Source organism: Anabas testudineus, chromosome 21 (assembly GCF_900324465.2).
Source record: "Anabas testudineus chromosome 21, fAnaTes1.2, whole genome shotgun sequence".
Lineage (NCBI taxonomy): Eukaryota > Metazoa > Chordata > Actinopteri > Anabantiformes > Anabantidae > Anabas > Anabas testudineus.
Genome location: NC_046629.1, coordinates 17,255,479 through 17,272,891, shown reverse-complemented (window position 1 = coordinate 17,272,891; position 17,413 = coordinate 17,255,479). Strand labels below are relative to the sequence as shown.

Sequence of the window (17,413 nt, the reverse complement as noted above, 5' to 3'; positions counted from 1 at the left end):
TAAAGAAAGGTAAGTTTTAAGTCTTGTCTTAAATGTAGAGAGGGTGAGAACCTGAACTGAGAGCTTTTTCACAGGAGAGGGGTTTGCTAGTTAATATGGAACTATGAGGTCTTTGAGATAAGATGGAGCTCAATTATTAAGTGCTTTATATTTGAGGAGAAGAATTTTAATTTTAATTCTGGATTTTACAGGGAGCCAATGGAGATAAGCTAACGTAAGAGAAATTTGATCTCTCTTGCTAATTCCAGTCAGAACTCTGGCTGCAGCATTTTGAATTAACTAAATCAATGATCACATGTTTATGATCATTACCTAAAGCTGCACATTTTAGAACAGATTTCTAACCCATTGACCACATGACATGGAAGTTATTCAGACTTTATATTAACATAGACTGAATGATAATTTGCAGACAGTCCCGAACTCTGCATCACCATACACCAAATAGGTGTAATTCCATTGTCCAACTAGCAGACACCAGACAGATCTAGTGAGTCTCTTTTGCCCCCAGAAGTTTCATCTGAATGTCGAGCTTCAAATCCAATTTACAGGTAGCTTCTTGCGGTGAAGCTGGAGCTGGAGGAGAGGCGACACCACAAAAACCTAATGCACACCACTAAACGCTTTAAACTCTTGTCAAGCCCAGTGGGCCTTGTCATAATTTTTTTGGCTTTGGATCACAGAATAGAAAAGTTATGCTCTTTAGCTGATCTAGAGCAAGCTCCTCATTTCATCCTGCCTCCCTCTGCTCACCCTGGAGTCATTTGTCTGGACATTGTGCATTGTTCTGAATCAATAATTGCCATAGTCATGTAATTGCCTGTTTAATAAAATGCAGCAACTTTGGCAGAGATTTTACAAAAAACACACTGTGAACACACATTACATGTACAGTCAGTCAGTGTGTAACCACCCTGCAGTGCTCAACCTCCATTCATCACTTCATCACAGATTTATTAAACTAATGAATACAGTGTTAAAGTCACTACTCCGATTTTCGTTTTGCAGTTCCATATTTGCAACATTTGCGGGTCCAGAACAAACAGCATTTCACCGTCACAAAAAGAACAGTCAAGAGAATAATTATTAAAAATGCAATGACATCCAGGCTGTGGTACTGAATCCAGTTCAAGTCATGTGCAGATACTCGTAGATGTGCGGCTCCTTTGTGTCTCATGACAAACTCTGTCCAGAAAACAGCAGTGTCCAGAGGCTCAACAGGACGGTCCAGGTGTACCTGAGACAGCTTCGCCATCTTCTGTTTGTAGCTGAGGAGATACCATCGCAAACAAAGTTAGACTGTAACTGGAAATGCACTTAGCACTCTGTTAAATTTCAATACACAGAAACAGGCGACATGAGTGAAAACAAATGTGAGTCTGCAGGTAACACAGTGAATATTCTTGTTAAGTAAACATCAATATTTCTCACCTTTTATTATGGATGAGTTTATTGAGTGCAGCCAATATTTTTTCAGCCGTAACATCATGAGGAGTGAGTTTCTCTGCAACACCGCGACTCACCATGTGATGTACATTATCTAACTGATCTCCAAACAGTGGAAATATCAACATGGGCACAGCATTACAGATACCCTCGTAGATACCGTGGGTTCCCCCATGGGTGATGAAGACTTTAGCCTTGGGGTGGGCTGAAGAGCACAGGAAAAGCCACAATTATAGATCCAGTCCACCACAAACTATTTATCTACTACATTTTAGATCAAACTATACATACATAGAAGATCATTCTGAGGTAGCCACTTCAAAAGTCTGATGTTTTTGGGAAGATCTTTAGGTGGAACTCCGGTGTATCTCCACAGAACCTGAACCATAAACAACAGCATCTCATTATTTAACATTTGATGTCCAGAATGTTTAAGTACTAAATAGAGAGCCTTATATTTTTACAGCAATGTTAGGTTCCTAGGGTTCAATCTGATTTGGGTGGTTATGTCTTTATAAGTTAAATATTAAAATTTTTGGCTAATGAGTAAATGTGACAGACAAATGTGTAATGAAAAAAATTTCAAAACTGATTATACTGGAGTGTCCCTAAATGATTTCAATCTCTTGGGCTCATTGTTACCCTTTGAGGAATTTCCTTGAAAGCATCAAAGAACTGTTTAGCCTTCTCCTCAGGCATGTTGGACACCATTGAACCCAGAGTAAAGATAATAAAGCCGTCCTCTCCTGAGCCATTCACAAACTCCTCCAGGTCCTGCAGAATGGAGAAAACAAAGAAATCAAACAATGAAGTGAGAAAAATTCTCAGTTGGTAAAAAGTATGGATGTATGATCAAAATAAAAGGTTAGATCCAGTGGCCTGTGTAAACTAATTTTAAACAAAAATTGACTTGATGCACAGACTGACACGACTGAGAAAACTGGAGGCAGCTGGAAGCACATTCTTACATAACACAGTCCCTCTGTGCACTCTGAGGATATGTTGGCCATAGTCTGGGAATCTGGTTTTCCTGTCTCAGATTTCACACAGTGGCTCCTCCAGAAGAGCAGACAAGCCTGTTGTTTTTACCATGTTTTGTTGGCAACAACAGCAAAAATGTTTTGCTCTTATTTGCACTTGCTTATTGAACTTTCCCTCTTCTTTTGTCTGAGTCTCAATCAAATTAATTTATATCTGCAAAATGCTCAACAATTTGCTACTAGTAGGAGTAGTTAGTTAGTAGAATATATATTTCTTCTGTTTGTTTTTAGAATTGGTTGATTGCTCTTTTTTCTCATCAATTTGTCACCAGAAGTTAAGGAGTGGTTAATTAGTTGCTAACTATGACTGGCGATGATTAGAGAAAAGTTTACAAGCTGTATGCCAGTTACAGTCAAATAAAAGAGTTTAAAATGCTTTGTAGATCTGTAGAATTGGTTGATTGCTCTATTGTCTTCTCATTACTAATAATGACTCCTATTTCACTATTCTTATTTAGTTAAAACAAATCTATCAGTGTTAAGGAGTCTTCCTTAGTCTAACTCAACACTCAACACAAAGCCGGTATTTGTGATTTGCTTGAAGTGAATCCAGATGTGATTCATGCTCTCGTTTACATTTGCATGCTTTGAATACTCACCGCTGGAAGAGGCGCTTTCTTTGCACAGTTGATACCTCCAATCAAAACCATGTTTGGCATGAGAGGTCTGGGCCATTCAAAAGTGAAGTCGTACCTGAGGAGCCAGACAGCACCATGGCTAAGAAGATCTTTGTAGGTTGTTATGTTTCCTAAATATCTGCTGACCAGATCGTCAAAGTGGCCGTAGAGAAGTTTGCACATGTAGGCTTGCATAAAAGACATTCCCATATTTGTGACTCTCTGTGGGAAAGTCATAATGTCTGTGTTACCAGAGAAGAACACAGGAACATAGGAAGGAGGAGACGGACACTGGCTAGCTTGTAAATGGAGCTCACATGGAAGTCCTCGTAGGAAATACACAGCAGGAATGGAAAAGACGTTAGCCAGGATGGAGCCACAGGGGAGGAAGGGGTCTGTGAGCACAAGATCGAACCCCTCTTCTCTCAGTCGAGTCATTAGAGACTGGTTGTTCAGCAATCTCTCACAGCCATTCACCTGCATCGCAGTAAATTCTGTGAAATGTTGCAAACTGTGAAATAGCTCTTTGATTCCTGGTGCCTTCAGGAACACATTATCCTTTATGCTGTTTAATTTTTGATCCAGTTCTTCTTTGGTGTATGGCACTGGGTAGATCTCTGTCTTGTAGCTCTCTGAGCCATGAATCAGCATGCTGGATTCAGGTACCAGAGCCAAGATCTCATGGCCCCTGTGGAAAAGCTCCTTCACCACTATCTTCATGCTAAGCCAGTGACTCCCATCCACAGGCACAACCAGTACCTTCCCCCCTTGAACGGGCCCCAGACAACACAGCCAAGCCATAAACCCCAGTGCAGGAAACCACACCCCGCTGCTCATTATATCCTCTCTGTAGTACAAGCTGACCTATTGTGAGAGACAGTAGTAGCAGTAGTAGTAGAGCCTCTTGTTAAGAGGTGGCTTTATATGTGCATGCGTGTGAGTGAGTGTGTTTTGAAATTCTGCAGGAAGTTCAGGCTGCATTTGTGGGCGGTCCATTATGTAATCACGAAAGACATAGAGAGCGGAGATTCAATGGACTCTTTTGTGCATCTAGCATGCAAAGTAATCCATTGCATCCAGTTAACCATTGTTTCCTAAGCTTTACTTCTTCGCCTGTACTTTATACTTAACATATGTGTAACAGAAGACAGCTTTCACTTTGCATAATACAGTTAATATTCATACAATTGTATGAATAACTAAATAAATAATTATGCATTTGAAAAAAAGGGTTTTTATTGCTATCATTATTATTATCTCTTTACTCCATCATATATCTTTTTACATATTTTTCTCTTGCCTTCATGTCTTGTTGTATTTTATTGTCTTTTTTTCAGCTGTTCTCAGTAGAACTTGCAAGTCATAGTGATCATATGTTTGCTTGTCCTGCATGCACGCTTGTGCACAGTTCTCTGTTTGCTTTGGCTGCCCGTTCCCTATTACCCTGTACAACAGGCATATGCGTGCCTAATGGGGCTTTGCACACATCACCTTTACCCTCCCCCCCCTCTCTCTCTCTTTAGTCGCACGCATATGTATACCTACAAACAGTATGAACTGAGTGGTGGCGTGCGAAGCCAGTCGTAATAGGAAACCAACACCCTACTCTTTGGAGAGGGATGATAATATCAAACCGATGATGTAATCTGAGGAATTTCACCCTCAGTTGTAACTTGCTTCTGAAAACTACTTTTGAGAGTAACTGTTGCTTTGATTGTGAAATTCTATAAAGTAATGATTCATTCAAATGAAAAAAGAAGGAAAAAATAGAGTAGTTATTTTTCACTTATTCTGTGAAAAACTATCAGAGGTTAAATTTTGTCTAGTGAAGTTGATGTTTGGGAACGTGTGTAACATTTTCCTTTCTAGACCACATATAAGACAGTTTTCACATGGACTATTTTTGTGTTCTCTGGAGGTGGATAGCGCAGTGGAGCAACAGCTCTTACTGGAAAGAATGTTCTGAACAGTAACAAACTGAAGTCAAAAAAAAAAAAAAAAAAAAAAAAGAAACATGCTAAGAAAATAACGTTTTCATAGTTATAAATATTTTATGTTTATATGAAGTTATCTTCATATGCCTTATTTTTTAACCCATGTGATTCATTATGTTCCTGTTTGTAATGGCACTACCGCTGTATTTTCCTTAAGCAGCAAAACCAATGTTTTTTGTAATAATGCAGATAAACAAAAAGAAAACAAATGTATTGTAACTCTTGAGAGGAGAAAATACTTGAACCTTTGCTGAAATCCGTGTTGAACTTTAACATTTATTCAGAGTGACTAGTCACGGTGAACTGTTTTTTTACTCCACAAGAGATGGGGCACCAATTAACAAAAGCACTTGAAATAAGTTAATTCCCCATCATCGTTACCCACTGCTTACTTTTCTTTGTGCTTTATTTGAAGTAGACAGAAAAATTTCTTCTTCTTTTGAGACAGAAAAACAAGTTGAACTCAATTTAGATGCAGTAGGTTTTGTGTAACCTTTTGCCTATTGCAGCAATGTAATACCCCTGACATAACCATGAAATAGTTGCAAAATCCTTGCTAGGTCGAAGGTCTTATTTAGGCACAGTGTATATGTTGTTGTTCTGGAAAGGTGACACGCACGTATTCAGACAGAAAATCAATCATATTGTCAAAACTGTCATTGACAAAGCGGTTAAAAGTGACTGGAAGGGAACAAGTAAAGTGATGAAGTGATGATCTTACACACACATAACGTTTTCAAGAGAAACAATTAGAGCAGTACTTAGAAAGTTGAGACTATATTAGTGTGATTCTGTAAATGTCAATGTCACCTTGTTCAATGCTGAACCCTGTCAACACATAATGAATAGCTGGTCATCACATTTTGTTTGAACACTCATGGTTTTTGGCATTTTGGTCTGTATGGATTGCTTTGTCATTTGGTACAGATATAGTTTTTTCACGTTTGCTCAGTTCCTTCCAGGAGCGACCATTTCTGACATAGAAAAAGAGGGGTTCTAACTGAATAGAACATAAAAAATGTTATTTTCATGATGATATATAATAAAGTGATTGCTGCATTTGAGCTCATCTAGATAGGTAAAGTGCAGCCCTGTAGTGTTTTTGAGTCTTCAGAGTCACCTCATCATGACCAACTCTCCTGATTGAACTCTGCTCCACTTTCCACTGACTACAGCCCCATGTAGGAGGAGTGTGTAGGAAAGTATCACCTTATCAATAGTGACCATGATGCAAAAGCTCCATCAGCAGCTGCAGTCTCCTGTCACTGTTGCCGATTGTGTTTAGTAACAGAGCAGATGTGCTTAGAAGTTATTTGACAGCTCTCACAACCCACAAAACGATAATTTACTGTAATTACTCTGTATCCCTTCAGGTTGCACTTACTGTAGATGTGGAAATTATGCTGACAGCTGCTTTGATCTTTTCTCTGACATGGACAGCTGAAAAACGATTTATCTGCAGACAAACCAAGAAACAGAGAAATGACTGTATTTCTACTGTTGTTACAAACTAAGACATGACTGCACTGTTCAGCCAGATGGAGGTCTCAAAGACATAAAACCAAACCCAAGCAGATGTTTTTATGTTGATTTACTGCATCATCATCAAGGGACCTCTCCCCTAGCAAGGTAGTGTTTCAGTACAATAAACATTCACGCACTGAACACACTGTTCTTATCTTGGTCAACTTCAAACATGGTTGTGAAGCAAGTCAATTGGCTTAATTTGATGTTATAAGGCACATGAACATGTACCTCCACGGTAACCTTTAATTTCAAAGTGCAACCTGGTTATTGCCGTTTTATGAGCTTTCAGATAATTAGAAACACCTGCCTGAGTTCAATAAACAATAGGCAACCAGTGTGTTTATTAATAAGTAACATAATATTATGATGTTACAGTATCATATTAACCTGTGCAGCTTTGATTAAGACCTGCTGTGTAGGTGCTACTTCAGATAGTGTCAAGCTGGTTTTTACACTTATGCCAGAAAAGAACAGCTGATAAGTGATTGACTACAGAGTAAACAGTGTGTGTTCCTTCAAATGAACATGCACTGTGAACACAAAAAGAACTGAGCACGTTTTTGGTCCACTTTAAAAAGACTGAGAGGGTTTTTTGTAAAAGTCCTGAAAAGGGAGCGATTGGCATGAGAGATACACGACATCAGCAAGCTCGCAAGCTTCATCTGCTGGACTCTTTCTGTAACTACATCGACTCTTAGTACACTCAGTGTAAAGCTGATATTGGCATGAAGTATAACACAAAAATACAGTGTTTCAACTGCTGAGACTGACAGTAGGATTGTAAACATGAGATTATAATCCAACACGAACGTCATCCATAAAAGAATGCACTGTGAAATCATTAGGTGATACTAAATCTGAAATAATGTGTGTTATAACACATAATGCACATTATTCCAAATTATGCATATTATTCCATCTGTCACATTTTCACATATAGTCTTGTTTAAAACCAACCAAACCAAGGAGACCCCAGTGGTAAAAGAGCTACAACCCAGCAGGAACAGACTGAGTCACATTATGAGTTACTATGAAACTGACTCAGCTTAGACAAGGCTGCTGTTTCAATTTTTCATTTTGAATACAGCCCTCCACAGGTTGATGATATTGCTTTTTAGTAATTTTGTTCCGAGCAAATTATACATTATACATACAGATTTGCACATTGTCTACCTTTTTTTATGTAAACCCCTAAATCACTGTTTCATCTACAGCCTGCAAACTACCTGCAATTACATCTGGAAGCTGAGTCATGGCAACTGAACGTCCTTCTTGTTATTACAAGTATACAAACAACAAGAAAATCCAGTTGCCACGACTCAGCTTCCAGATAATTGAGAACCTTCACCGACCTACCTGCAACTAGAGTTTTATCTTTGAAGTGAGACTTTTGGCTTTAACCACATGATGGTGCCAAAGTCATACGAATCTTAAAGAACAGTCTTGAACCTCGCTGCTTTTGCTTTTGTACAGTTATCACCAACATTTGACCTTTTGATGTCCGCACGGCGTGGTCAGGGTTGCTGTGCCATCTAGTTCTCAAATGATAGAATATTAAATTAGTTTATATTTCATGTTATATTAAACGGCCCTGCTAATTTGATGACATGTTTCTAAGCAAAAGTCACTGCTACATAATTAAAAATGTTGTATATAAAAGTTGTGTATATATATTCTCCAGATCTTGAGGCAGATCTCACCACGTGTAGAGCCGCTGTTGTTGTTGTATATAAAGACGTGGCTCGACGCCAAATTTCTTATTTATTCATTCGTCAAATCAAACACTGAAAAACTGTTTAAGGACATTTAAGGAGTTAAATGTGGACGTGTTGCTGAAGAAAACCTGATCACTGACAGTGACATCAAGCCTCCTAGTTGTCTCCTAGTCGGAGAGAAGATAACTCTGCACAGATGCGCGCCGACCTTGTGGTCTCCAGACGCGCGGCGGAGGATTTTGCGCACTGAAGTAGAAGCTGTAGAGAGCGCACAGCGACAGTGGACAGCTGTCTGACTGCAGCCCTGTCACTGGGATGCGGGCTCACTTGGCTCTACTTCACTGAGTGCCTCGACATCTTATTACTAACATTTCTCCGGATGAAGTAGACTAAACATAGGCCACGGTTTATTTCGGTTTGGCTTGATTCGCAACTTAGAGGAGTGTCGTTTCAGCTGCGTGTAGACCTTGTTTCAAAGGAAAACAAGAGTCCCAGCTGCTCAGGGAAAATACCTGAGATCTGCTCATCTTGAATAAGTCGACAAGTCATTGAAGATGAGCGCTCTGCACACACTTCTGCTTCTGTTCCTCCTGCACCAGGTGAGGTTTGACAGCATTCAATGTGTCCAAAGGATCTGAGAAGAAAACTGGTCACACTCCATGTTGTATTTCTTTATATTTATAAAATAAGCGTCTTTTTTTAATCTTGTGAGACAGCATCTGTTGTGGTACAAGAAATACGTGATCAGCTGTTTCATACTTGTCCAGCTGCTGTATGACACGTGTTCTGACAATTTGGAGACAATCTTTTTCATCATCATGTCGCATCCCTCAGCTAAATGTTTATCTTATCCAAAGCGACTGACAAGTGAGTTACAAGACAATCCGTATAGTCTGATAAGGCATTTATTTAGATATGGTGCAAGATAAAAGAACATACAATACACATCTTTTGTGGCTCAAATTCAGAGGTGTGAACCTCCAGTGTGGCTTCTACAGGACTTGCTACGTCGCCTGAAATACTCTGTTACAGGAAAGTCTGTCATATCAGTGTAACGTATCAGACCATATGAGTTGGTCCATGTACAAAGTATAATTCATGTTTCCTAGTTTAACTTGCACAAAGAAAGATGTGAATATGGGTGTTTTTCCTTGTTCAACTTCAGTATTGAGTATTTTGGTAACATAAGTACTGCATTTTTCAGCCTTCTACCAGCAAAATAAGTGAATAAGAATTTCAAAATTAAGACAATATAACTTTAATTTAATTTGAATTAAGCAAAAGTTAATATAAGTAAGACAGAGGATGAATATACTTTTATTTTTTTGCATTCACATTACAGATCATACATGTAAATTGGTATTTGAATTGAGGTTTTGGTTACAGTACTATGGCGTTCCCCAGAGACAAAGCATGCACAACTATGAACACACTGCAAATCACGAAACACAAACTTTCTTTAACTTACGCCATGATCAGACACTCTCTGCTGAGCGCTTAACCCTCAGCTCCTGTTTGCCCCTCTGACTTTTCCAGATTGTCTGCTTTGTTCTGCTCTGTTTTTGTTCTCTGTAGTGACTTTCCAGCCGGACTGATCAGCTGAAGAATCCGCTGGTTACCAACGTCTGCCTTAAACTAGCCAACCGGAACCGTGAGTGTGATTCCGACTATCTGTCCTGTCCAGGGATTTCTGATTCTGCCTCTGACCGTCTCTATGTGGTTCTGGATCAGTTTCTGTTTTGGATTGTGGACCCTGACTCTTGGATTTGAAGGTTTCTGGACATTGACTGTAATGCTTTTGTTATTCATTGGATTACTGGTTGTGGAGTGTGTGTTACTCTGTCAAACTGTGTCTGGCGTGTTCTATGTTGTCACTCTCCATCTTAGCCACTATGCACTAGACGCTGACGAAGGAAGTTGCCATCTTGTCTTCACCAGCAGTTTTCCATTTTGGGCCCTGCTCACCTCTGGCTCCTCTTCTTCCAGTCACATGCCTCCGCTTCTGCTGCCACTGACGTCCTCTCATTTTTTCACTTAGTGGGGGCTTGCTCTCTGGTTTTGTCCTTTGCCAAGATATCTAGTACTTGAATGAGCATGTGAAGTCTGTGACTGACAGACATAACTATATCGTTATCTCTCCTAGTAATGCCCTGCCAGGACAAGCTGAACTTTTGCTTTCAGTGTGGATAGTGAATGACCGGACTGAGGTCAGGTAATGATTCAAGAACAGGTCACTGCTGTGACATTAAGTGACTATGCATCACTGATTTTAGCAGCTGGTCTCATATGTGTGTGATGATATTCCAAGAAGCCAGGTGCTTTTATTAAACCTGTAATGTTTTTGCTCAGAGTGCTTCATAAAAAGCATGTTTCTGTACAATATGTGATTGTAAAATAATAAAAAGACCAAAAAGCACATAGAAACTAAATATCTATGACATCACTGAATGCTCAATGCAGTTCAAGCCCAGCCTCACTCAGGATTGTGGCTCTTAGTAATACGTAAGTGTACACTGCTGGCTAAAGACAAACTTTAGACAAATTTTGCTTTTTATTCTTGTTCATGCATTTATGGTTGCTTTACTTTGTAGTAATTTAAAGAATAATAAATGAGTCTGGCCTTGCTGTAGTCTGCCTTGGTATGGACTATAACCTGTAGAAATATTAATATGAGGCTTACCTCAGTTTAATATTTATCTTAGTTTTGATTCAGCACATTCATAACAGATAAACAATATTTTATTTGTATTGTCCAGTCTCCAGTGGAGACAGGAAACTTAAATTACATAACAGAATTCAACCCTTGTCATTCAAAACTTTTGTTTTTAATTGGAATTATTTTATCCTGATTTTCAAGCACACACACACACATATATATGTAAAGATATGCAAAATTATATTTTTTCATTATTAGCTTTTTGTCATTTCAAATGAAATTTAGACAATGGATGATTTGATTTTCAATTAGACATTTGAGAACTAGGAACTATCTCATGTCGACAGAACAAGTCTGACCTGAATCGATGATTGCTATAGTCATGTATTTATGTGTTTAATAAAATGCAGCAACTTTGGCAGATATTCTACAAAAACACACTGTATACACACATTACACATACAGTCTATCAGGGTAAAATCTCCCTGCAGTGTTCTACCTCTATTCATTAGAGAATTTATAAAACCTTATGAATATAGTGTTAAATTCATTACTCAGATTTTCTTTTTGCAGTTCCATTTCTGTAACATTTGCGGGTGCAGAACAAACAGCATTTCACTGTCACAAAAAGAACAGTCAAGAGAATAATTACTAAAAATCCAATGACATCCAGGCTGTGGTACTGAATCCAGTTCAAGTCATGTGCAGATACTCGTAGATGGGCGGCTCCTTTGTGTCTCATGACAAACTCTGTCCAGAAAACAGCAGTGTCCAGGGGCTCAACAGGACGGTCCAGGTGTACCTGAGACAGCTCCACCATCCTCTCTTTGTAGCTGAGGAAATACGATCGCAAAACAAAGATTGTAATTAATGGATAGTTAAACTGTAACTGTAACTGGAAATGCACTCAGCACTTTGTTAAACTTCAATACACACAAACAGGCGACATGAGTAAAAACAAACGTGAATCTGCAGGTAACACGGTGAATTTCCATATTTCTCACCTTTTATTATGGATGAGTTTATTGAGAGCAGCCAATATTTTTTCAGCCGTTACATCATGAATAGAGAGTTTCTCTGCAACACCGCGACTCACCATGCGATGTACATTATCTAACTGATCTCCAAACAGTGGAAATATCAACATGGGCACAGCATTACAGATACCCTCGTAGACACTGTGGATTCCTCCATGGGTGATGAAGACTTTAGCTTTGGGGTGGGCTGAAGAGCACAGGAAAAACCACAATTATAGGTCCAGTCCACCACAAACTATTTATCTACTACATTTTAGATCAAACTATACATACATAGAAGATCATTCTGAGGTAGCCACTTCAAAAGTCTGATGTTTTTGGGAAGATCTTTAGGTGGAACTCCGGTGTATCTCCAAAGAACCTGAAACATAAATTATATCATCTAATTTTTTAACATTTGATGTGCAGAATGTTTGTGTTGTACTGAAGCAAGAGCTTGGCATTTTTACAGCAACCCAAGGCAGGTGTCTAGTCTCTATAGTGTGTGGCTGATCATAGCTTCAGCGCACATATTTGGACAGTTTTGTGGACTGGTGTGGACTCAACCATCTGCAACTCAACATCAATAAAACAAAGGAGCTGGTGATGGACTTCAGGAAATCTGGGAGTCCTGTCATCCCTCTCTCTATACTATACTCATCAGCACTGTACAAAAAGGCTCAGAGCCAGATGTACTTTCTGAGGAGACTCAGGTCCTTCAATGTCTGCAGCAACATGCTGAGGATGTTTTATGAGTCTGTAGTTCCAGTATCATCTTTTATGCTGTGGTCTGCTGGGGCGGTAACATGAAGGTGGCAGACACTGACAGAGTAAACAAACTGATTAGGAGGGCTGGCTCTGTTGTGGGGGTGGAGCTGGACCCTCTACATGTTGTGGCTGAGAGGAGGATGCTCTGCCAGGACAAGCTGAACTTTTGCTTTCAGTGTGGATAGTGGAGAGGAGCACATTCAGCCAAAGACTTATTAACATTAAATGCTCCACAGAGCGCCACAGGAGGTCCTTTCTACCTGTGGCCATCAATCTGTACAATTCCTCCCCCCTCTTTAAGGGGCGGGGAAGTGATAGTTGTGTCTTATACTCGCTGTCAATCCACAATAGTCTATAAATATTGATCCATTTTCATTCATCCATTTTACATATTTTACATATTCTGTATAAATATATTGAGTTTTTCTGTATTGATGTTATTGGTTATGTGTATTTATGTTGGTTTTGGATCTTTCCTGGTTGTGGTTCCCTTTCTTTCTCTGTGTGTTGAGAACAACTGTAATGAGGCAAAACTATTTCCCTCTGGGATCAATAAAGGTTTTTGAATGTTGAATATTGGTTGTAAAAAATAGTGCCACAGAATTATGTGCAATGAAAAAATTGTCTGAGTTTATCAAAATATATATCTCTTAGGCTCATTGTTACCCTTTGAGGAATTTGCTTGAAAGCATCAAAGAACTGTTTAGCCTTCTCATCCGGCATGTTGGACACCATTGAACCCAGAGTAAAGATAATAAAGCCGTCCTCTCCTGAGCCATTCACAAACTCCTCCAGGTCCTGCAGAATGGAGAAAACAAAGAAATCAAACAATGAAATGTATAAGAAACGTTCTCAGTCTGTAGAAAGTATGGATGATCAAAATAAAAGGTTAGATCCAGTGAATCTAACCTTGATGAACAGACTGACACGACTGAGAAAACTAGAGGCAGCTGGAAGCACATTCTTACATAACACAGTCCCTCTGTGCACTTCTGAGGATATGTTGGCCATAGTCTGGGAATCTGGTTTTCCTGTCTCATATTTCACACAGTGGCTCCTCCAGAACAGTAGACAACATGTTTTGTTGGTAACAATAGCAAAAATGTCTTGCTCTTGATTTTTTTTTATATTCAGGGCAAAATCTCTCCACCAACTTTCCCTCTTCTTATGTCTGAGCCTCATCCAAATTCATTTCTGTCAGCAAAATGCTCATCCATTTGTTACCAGTAGTAGTTAATTTGTTGCTATCATTGTCTGATGGTGATGAGAATAGGCAGTGCGCCAAAACAGTTATATAAAGACGTTAAAAGATCTGCACAATTGGTTGATTGCTCTCTTTTCTTCTCATGACTAACAATGACTCCTATTTGAGTTAAAACAAATCAATCAATTAAATCTATCAGTGTTAAGGAGTCTTCCTTAGTCTGACTCAACACAAAGCCAGTATTTGTGATTTGCTTTGAGTGAATTCAGATGTGATTCATGCTCTCATCTTTCTTTAAATACTCACTGCTGGAAGAGGCGCTTTCTTTGCACAGTTGATACCTCCAATCAAAACCATGTTTGGCATGAGAGGTCTGGGCCATTCAAAAGTGAAGTCATATCTGAAGAGCCAGACAGCACCATGGCTAAGAAGATCTTTGTAGGTCGTTATGTTTCCTAAATATCTGATGACCAGATCGTCAAATTGTCTATACATCATTTTGCACATGTAGGGCTGCAGAAAATGCATGGCCATATTTGTGACTCTCTGTGGGAAAGTCATGATGTCTGTGTTACCAGAGAAGAACACAGGAACATAGGAAGGAGGAGACGGACACTGACTAGCTTGTAAATCCAGGTCACATCGAAGTCCACGTAAGAAATACACAGTAGGAATGGAAAAGACGTTAGCCAGGATGGAGCCACAGGGCAGGGCGGGGTCTGTGAGCACAAGATCGAAGCCCTCTTCCCTCAGTCGAGTCATTATAGACTGGTTGTTCAGCACTCTCTCGCAGCCATTCACCTGAATCGAAGTAAATTCAACGAAACGTTGCAAACTGTTGTATATTGCTGTCATTCTTGGTGGCTTGCGGAACACATTATCCCTTATGCTGTAGAACTTTTTATACATTTCTTCTTTGGTGTATGGCACTGGGTAGACCTCTGTCTTGTAGCTCTCTGAGCTGTGAATCGCCAAGCTGGTTTCAGGTACCAGCACCAAGATCTCATGGCCCCTGTGGAAAAGCTCGTTCACCAGTATCTTCATGCTAATCCAGTGGCTCCCGTACGTGGGCACAACCAGTACCTTCCCCCCTTGAACAGGCCCCAGACAACACAGCCAGACTATAAACCCCAGTGTGGAAAACCACACCCTGCTACTCATTGTATCCTCTTTGTACTACAAGCTGACTTGTTGTAGGAGATAGTAGTGGTAGAGCCTCTTGTTAAGAAGTGACTTCATATGTGTATGAGTGAGAGTGAGTGTCTTTTGAAATTCTGCAGGAATTCAGGCTGCATTTGTGGGCGGGCCACTATGCAATCATGAAAAAACCTAGAGAGTGGAGATTCAATGGACTATGGACAATGCGCGTCTAGCATTCAAAGTAATTCAGTTAACCAGTAAATCCATTTAACCATTCTTTTCTATGCTTTACTTCTCTTATCTGTACTTTATATTTACCTGATATGTAACAGAAGACAGCTTTCACTTAGTATAAATACAGTTAATATCCACACAATTGTATAAATAACAAAACAAATAATTATGCACTTGAAAAAAGTTTTTATTTTATTTTATCTATTTACTGCATCATGTTTCTTCTTACTTATTTTTTTTCTCATGCCTTCATGTCTTGTTGTATTTTTACTTATTTTTTTCAGCTGTGTTCTCAATAGAACTTTTAAAGTCATAGTTATCATATGTTTGCTTGTCCTGCATGCACACTTGCGCACAGTTCTCTGTTTGCTTTGGCTGCCCCTTCTCTATTACCCTGTACAACATGCATATACGTGCCTAATGGGCCTTTGCACACATCACCTTTACCTTTACCCTTTATTAATATTCATTCCTGCAAGAAATGATTTGCCTACCAAGTTCTTCAAACACAGACAGTGGGTGTTTCTCTGACCACCTAGTTTTCCTCAAATGATAAATGATGAAGGAAGGCAGGTATTTCTCTTCATCCCTTGGCCTTTTTCCTTCCTCCACGTGTTTTTTTCCTTTTTCCCTGGACTTCATTTATCTTTTCCTTTTTCACTATTCTTAGAATAATTATTTAAATTAAGCCACTCCATCACCAATTTCTAATTCTGATACTTTATACAGTAAGGTAGCTGAGGTAACGCCGACAGTTTCATTACACCGTGCTTGAACAGTAATGGGACATCCAGCTGCACCAAAGAAGGGACATTTGAAGACGGACGACCCACAGTCATTACACTTTACTCCCACGACTCCAGTAACTCCAGTAGTTTCATTGATTTGTGTTAATGTTTGTTATTTGTTTGTTTTTAGTTACACCTTAAATTAGCTCTGTGTTAGTTGTTAGTTTAAATAAACCTTCTTCACCTTGACCCATCGACGTGCCTTGTTGTTTCTTTTGAGAGAAAGGTGATCAATTATTTCAGAATAAACCCCTTCAGAAGCAGACTGATCATTTTGTCCTGGGGTTTTATTAAATATCATTCAAGAGTGGCTACAGTATGTGCTTTTTTTGTTCACCTTTCTGTTCCTGTTTTCATGTTTTCTGCTTCACTCATGACCTTGATCTTTTTTTTTCAAAGTTCTATAGTTACCTCCCTAATAATCATGTCACCCTTGATTATATCCTTTGGATTCTAGTTCTTTGAGTTTTGAGTTTGGGTCACTTCGTATCTTCATTTTTGTTAATTCCCTTTTGGACTGTCATAAAAATAAGCTCCGCTGTGCTTATGTTTTGATATTACTGTGTCTCTAGTGCTTTGCTGAGTGTTTTGTTCCCAGCATCTAGCCACGTGGAGAGCGCAAATTTGACACCTGCAAACTTGTAGTCCACTATACAACTCCTACTTTCTGTCTGTTTCCTGTTTTTGCCTCCATCATCACACTTACTGCTTTGATAATAAAACTATTTTCTTATACCTGATTGTGTCTGTGATTTTACGTTGGTCCTCCGAACACAAAACCATTACAGTATTCCCTCACGTTTCCCCTTAGTTCTTTCCAGAAGTGACCATTTCTGACATAGAAAAAGCACAAGAGGGGTTCATGAATAGAATATAAAAAATTATCATGTTGTAATATAACAAAATGACTGTTGCATCTGTGTCCATCTAGATAGGTAAGGTGCAGCCCTGTAGTGTTTTTGAGTCTTCAGAGTCACCACATCATCATAACCAACTCTCCTGATTGAACTCTGCTCCACTTTCCACTGACTACAGCAGCATGTAGGAGGAGTGTGTAGGAAAGTATCACCTTGTCAATAGTGACCATCATGCAAAAGCTCCATCAGCAGCTGCATTCTCCTGTCACTGTTGCCAATTGTGTTTAGTGACAGTGCCGATGTGCTTAGAAGTTATTTGACAGCTCTCACAACCCACAACACGATCATTTACTGTAATTACTCTGTATCCCTTCAGGTTGCACTTACTGTAGATGTGGAAATTATGCTGAC

General features: G+C 39.3%; 2 protein-coding genes across 2 annotated transcripts; both read right to left on the bottom strand.

The window, feature by feature from the left end:
- Positions 1-807: 807 nt before the first annotated feature.
- On the bottom strand, positions 808-3,940 carry LOC113173126 (UDP-glucuronosyltransferase-like). The gene is made up of 5 exons (XM_026376443.1): positions 3,086-3,940; positions 2,089-2,220; positions 1,738-1,825; positions 1,432-1,651; positions 808-1,268 (listed from the first exon to the last, which is right to left on the bottom strand). The coding sequence occupies exons 1-5, from the start codon at positions 3,938-3,940 to the stop codon at positions 986-988; spliced, it is 1,578 nt and encodes a 525-aa protein (XP_026232228.1). The 3' UTR covers positions 808-985.
- Positions 3,941-11,132: 7,192 nt separating this feature from the next.
- Positions 11,133-15,223, bottom strand: LOC113173127 (UDP-glucuronosyltransferase-like). The gene is made up of 5 exons (XM_026376444.2): positions 14,290-15,223; positions 13,446-13,577; positions 12,306-12,393; positions 12,000-12,219; positions 11,133-11,828 (listed from the first exon to the last, which is right to left on the bottom strand). The coding sequence occupies exons 1-5, from the start codon at positions 15,142-15,144 to the stop codon at positions 11,546-11,548; spliced, it is 1,578 nt and encodes a 525-aa protein (XP_026232229.1). The 5' UTR covers positions 15,145-15,223; the 3' UTR covers positions 11,133-11,545.
- Positions 15,224-17,413: the final 2,190 nt, after the last annotated feature.

What these genes read in the sequence shown, in the direction of transcription:
- LOC113173126 (XM_026376443.1), bottom strand. Translation starts at nt 3,940, where the DNA reads ATGAGCAGCGGGGTGTGGTTTCCTGCACTGGGGTTTATGGCTTGGCTG. An exon ending in AGAAAGCGCCTCTTCCAGCG is followed by an intron (nt 2,221 to 3,085) that starts GTGAGTATTCAA and finishes TCCATTCTGCAG; the next exon opens with GACCTGGAGGAGTTTGTGAA. An exon ending in TCAAGGAAATTCCTCAAAGG is followed by an intron (nt 1,826 to 2,088) that starts GTAACAATGAGC and finishes TTTATGGTTCAG; the next exon opens with GTTCTGTGGAGATACACCGG.
- LOC113173127 (XM_026376444.2), bottom strand. Translation starts at nt 15,144, where the DNA reads ATGAGTAGCAGGGTGTGGTTTTCCACACTGGGGTTTATAGTCTGGCTG. An exon ending in ACCTCAGAATGATCTTCTAT is followed by an intron (nt 12,220 to 12,305) that starts GTATGTATAGTT and finishes TGTGCTCTTCAG; the next exon opens with CCCACCCCAAAGCTAAAGTC. An exon ending in AAACTCATCCATAATAAAAG is followed by an intron (nt 11,829 to 11,999) that starts GTGAGAAATATG and finishes GTATTTCCTCAG; the next exon opens with CTACAAAGAGAGGATGGTGG.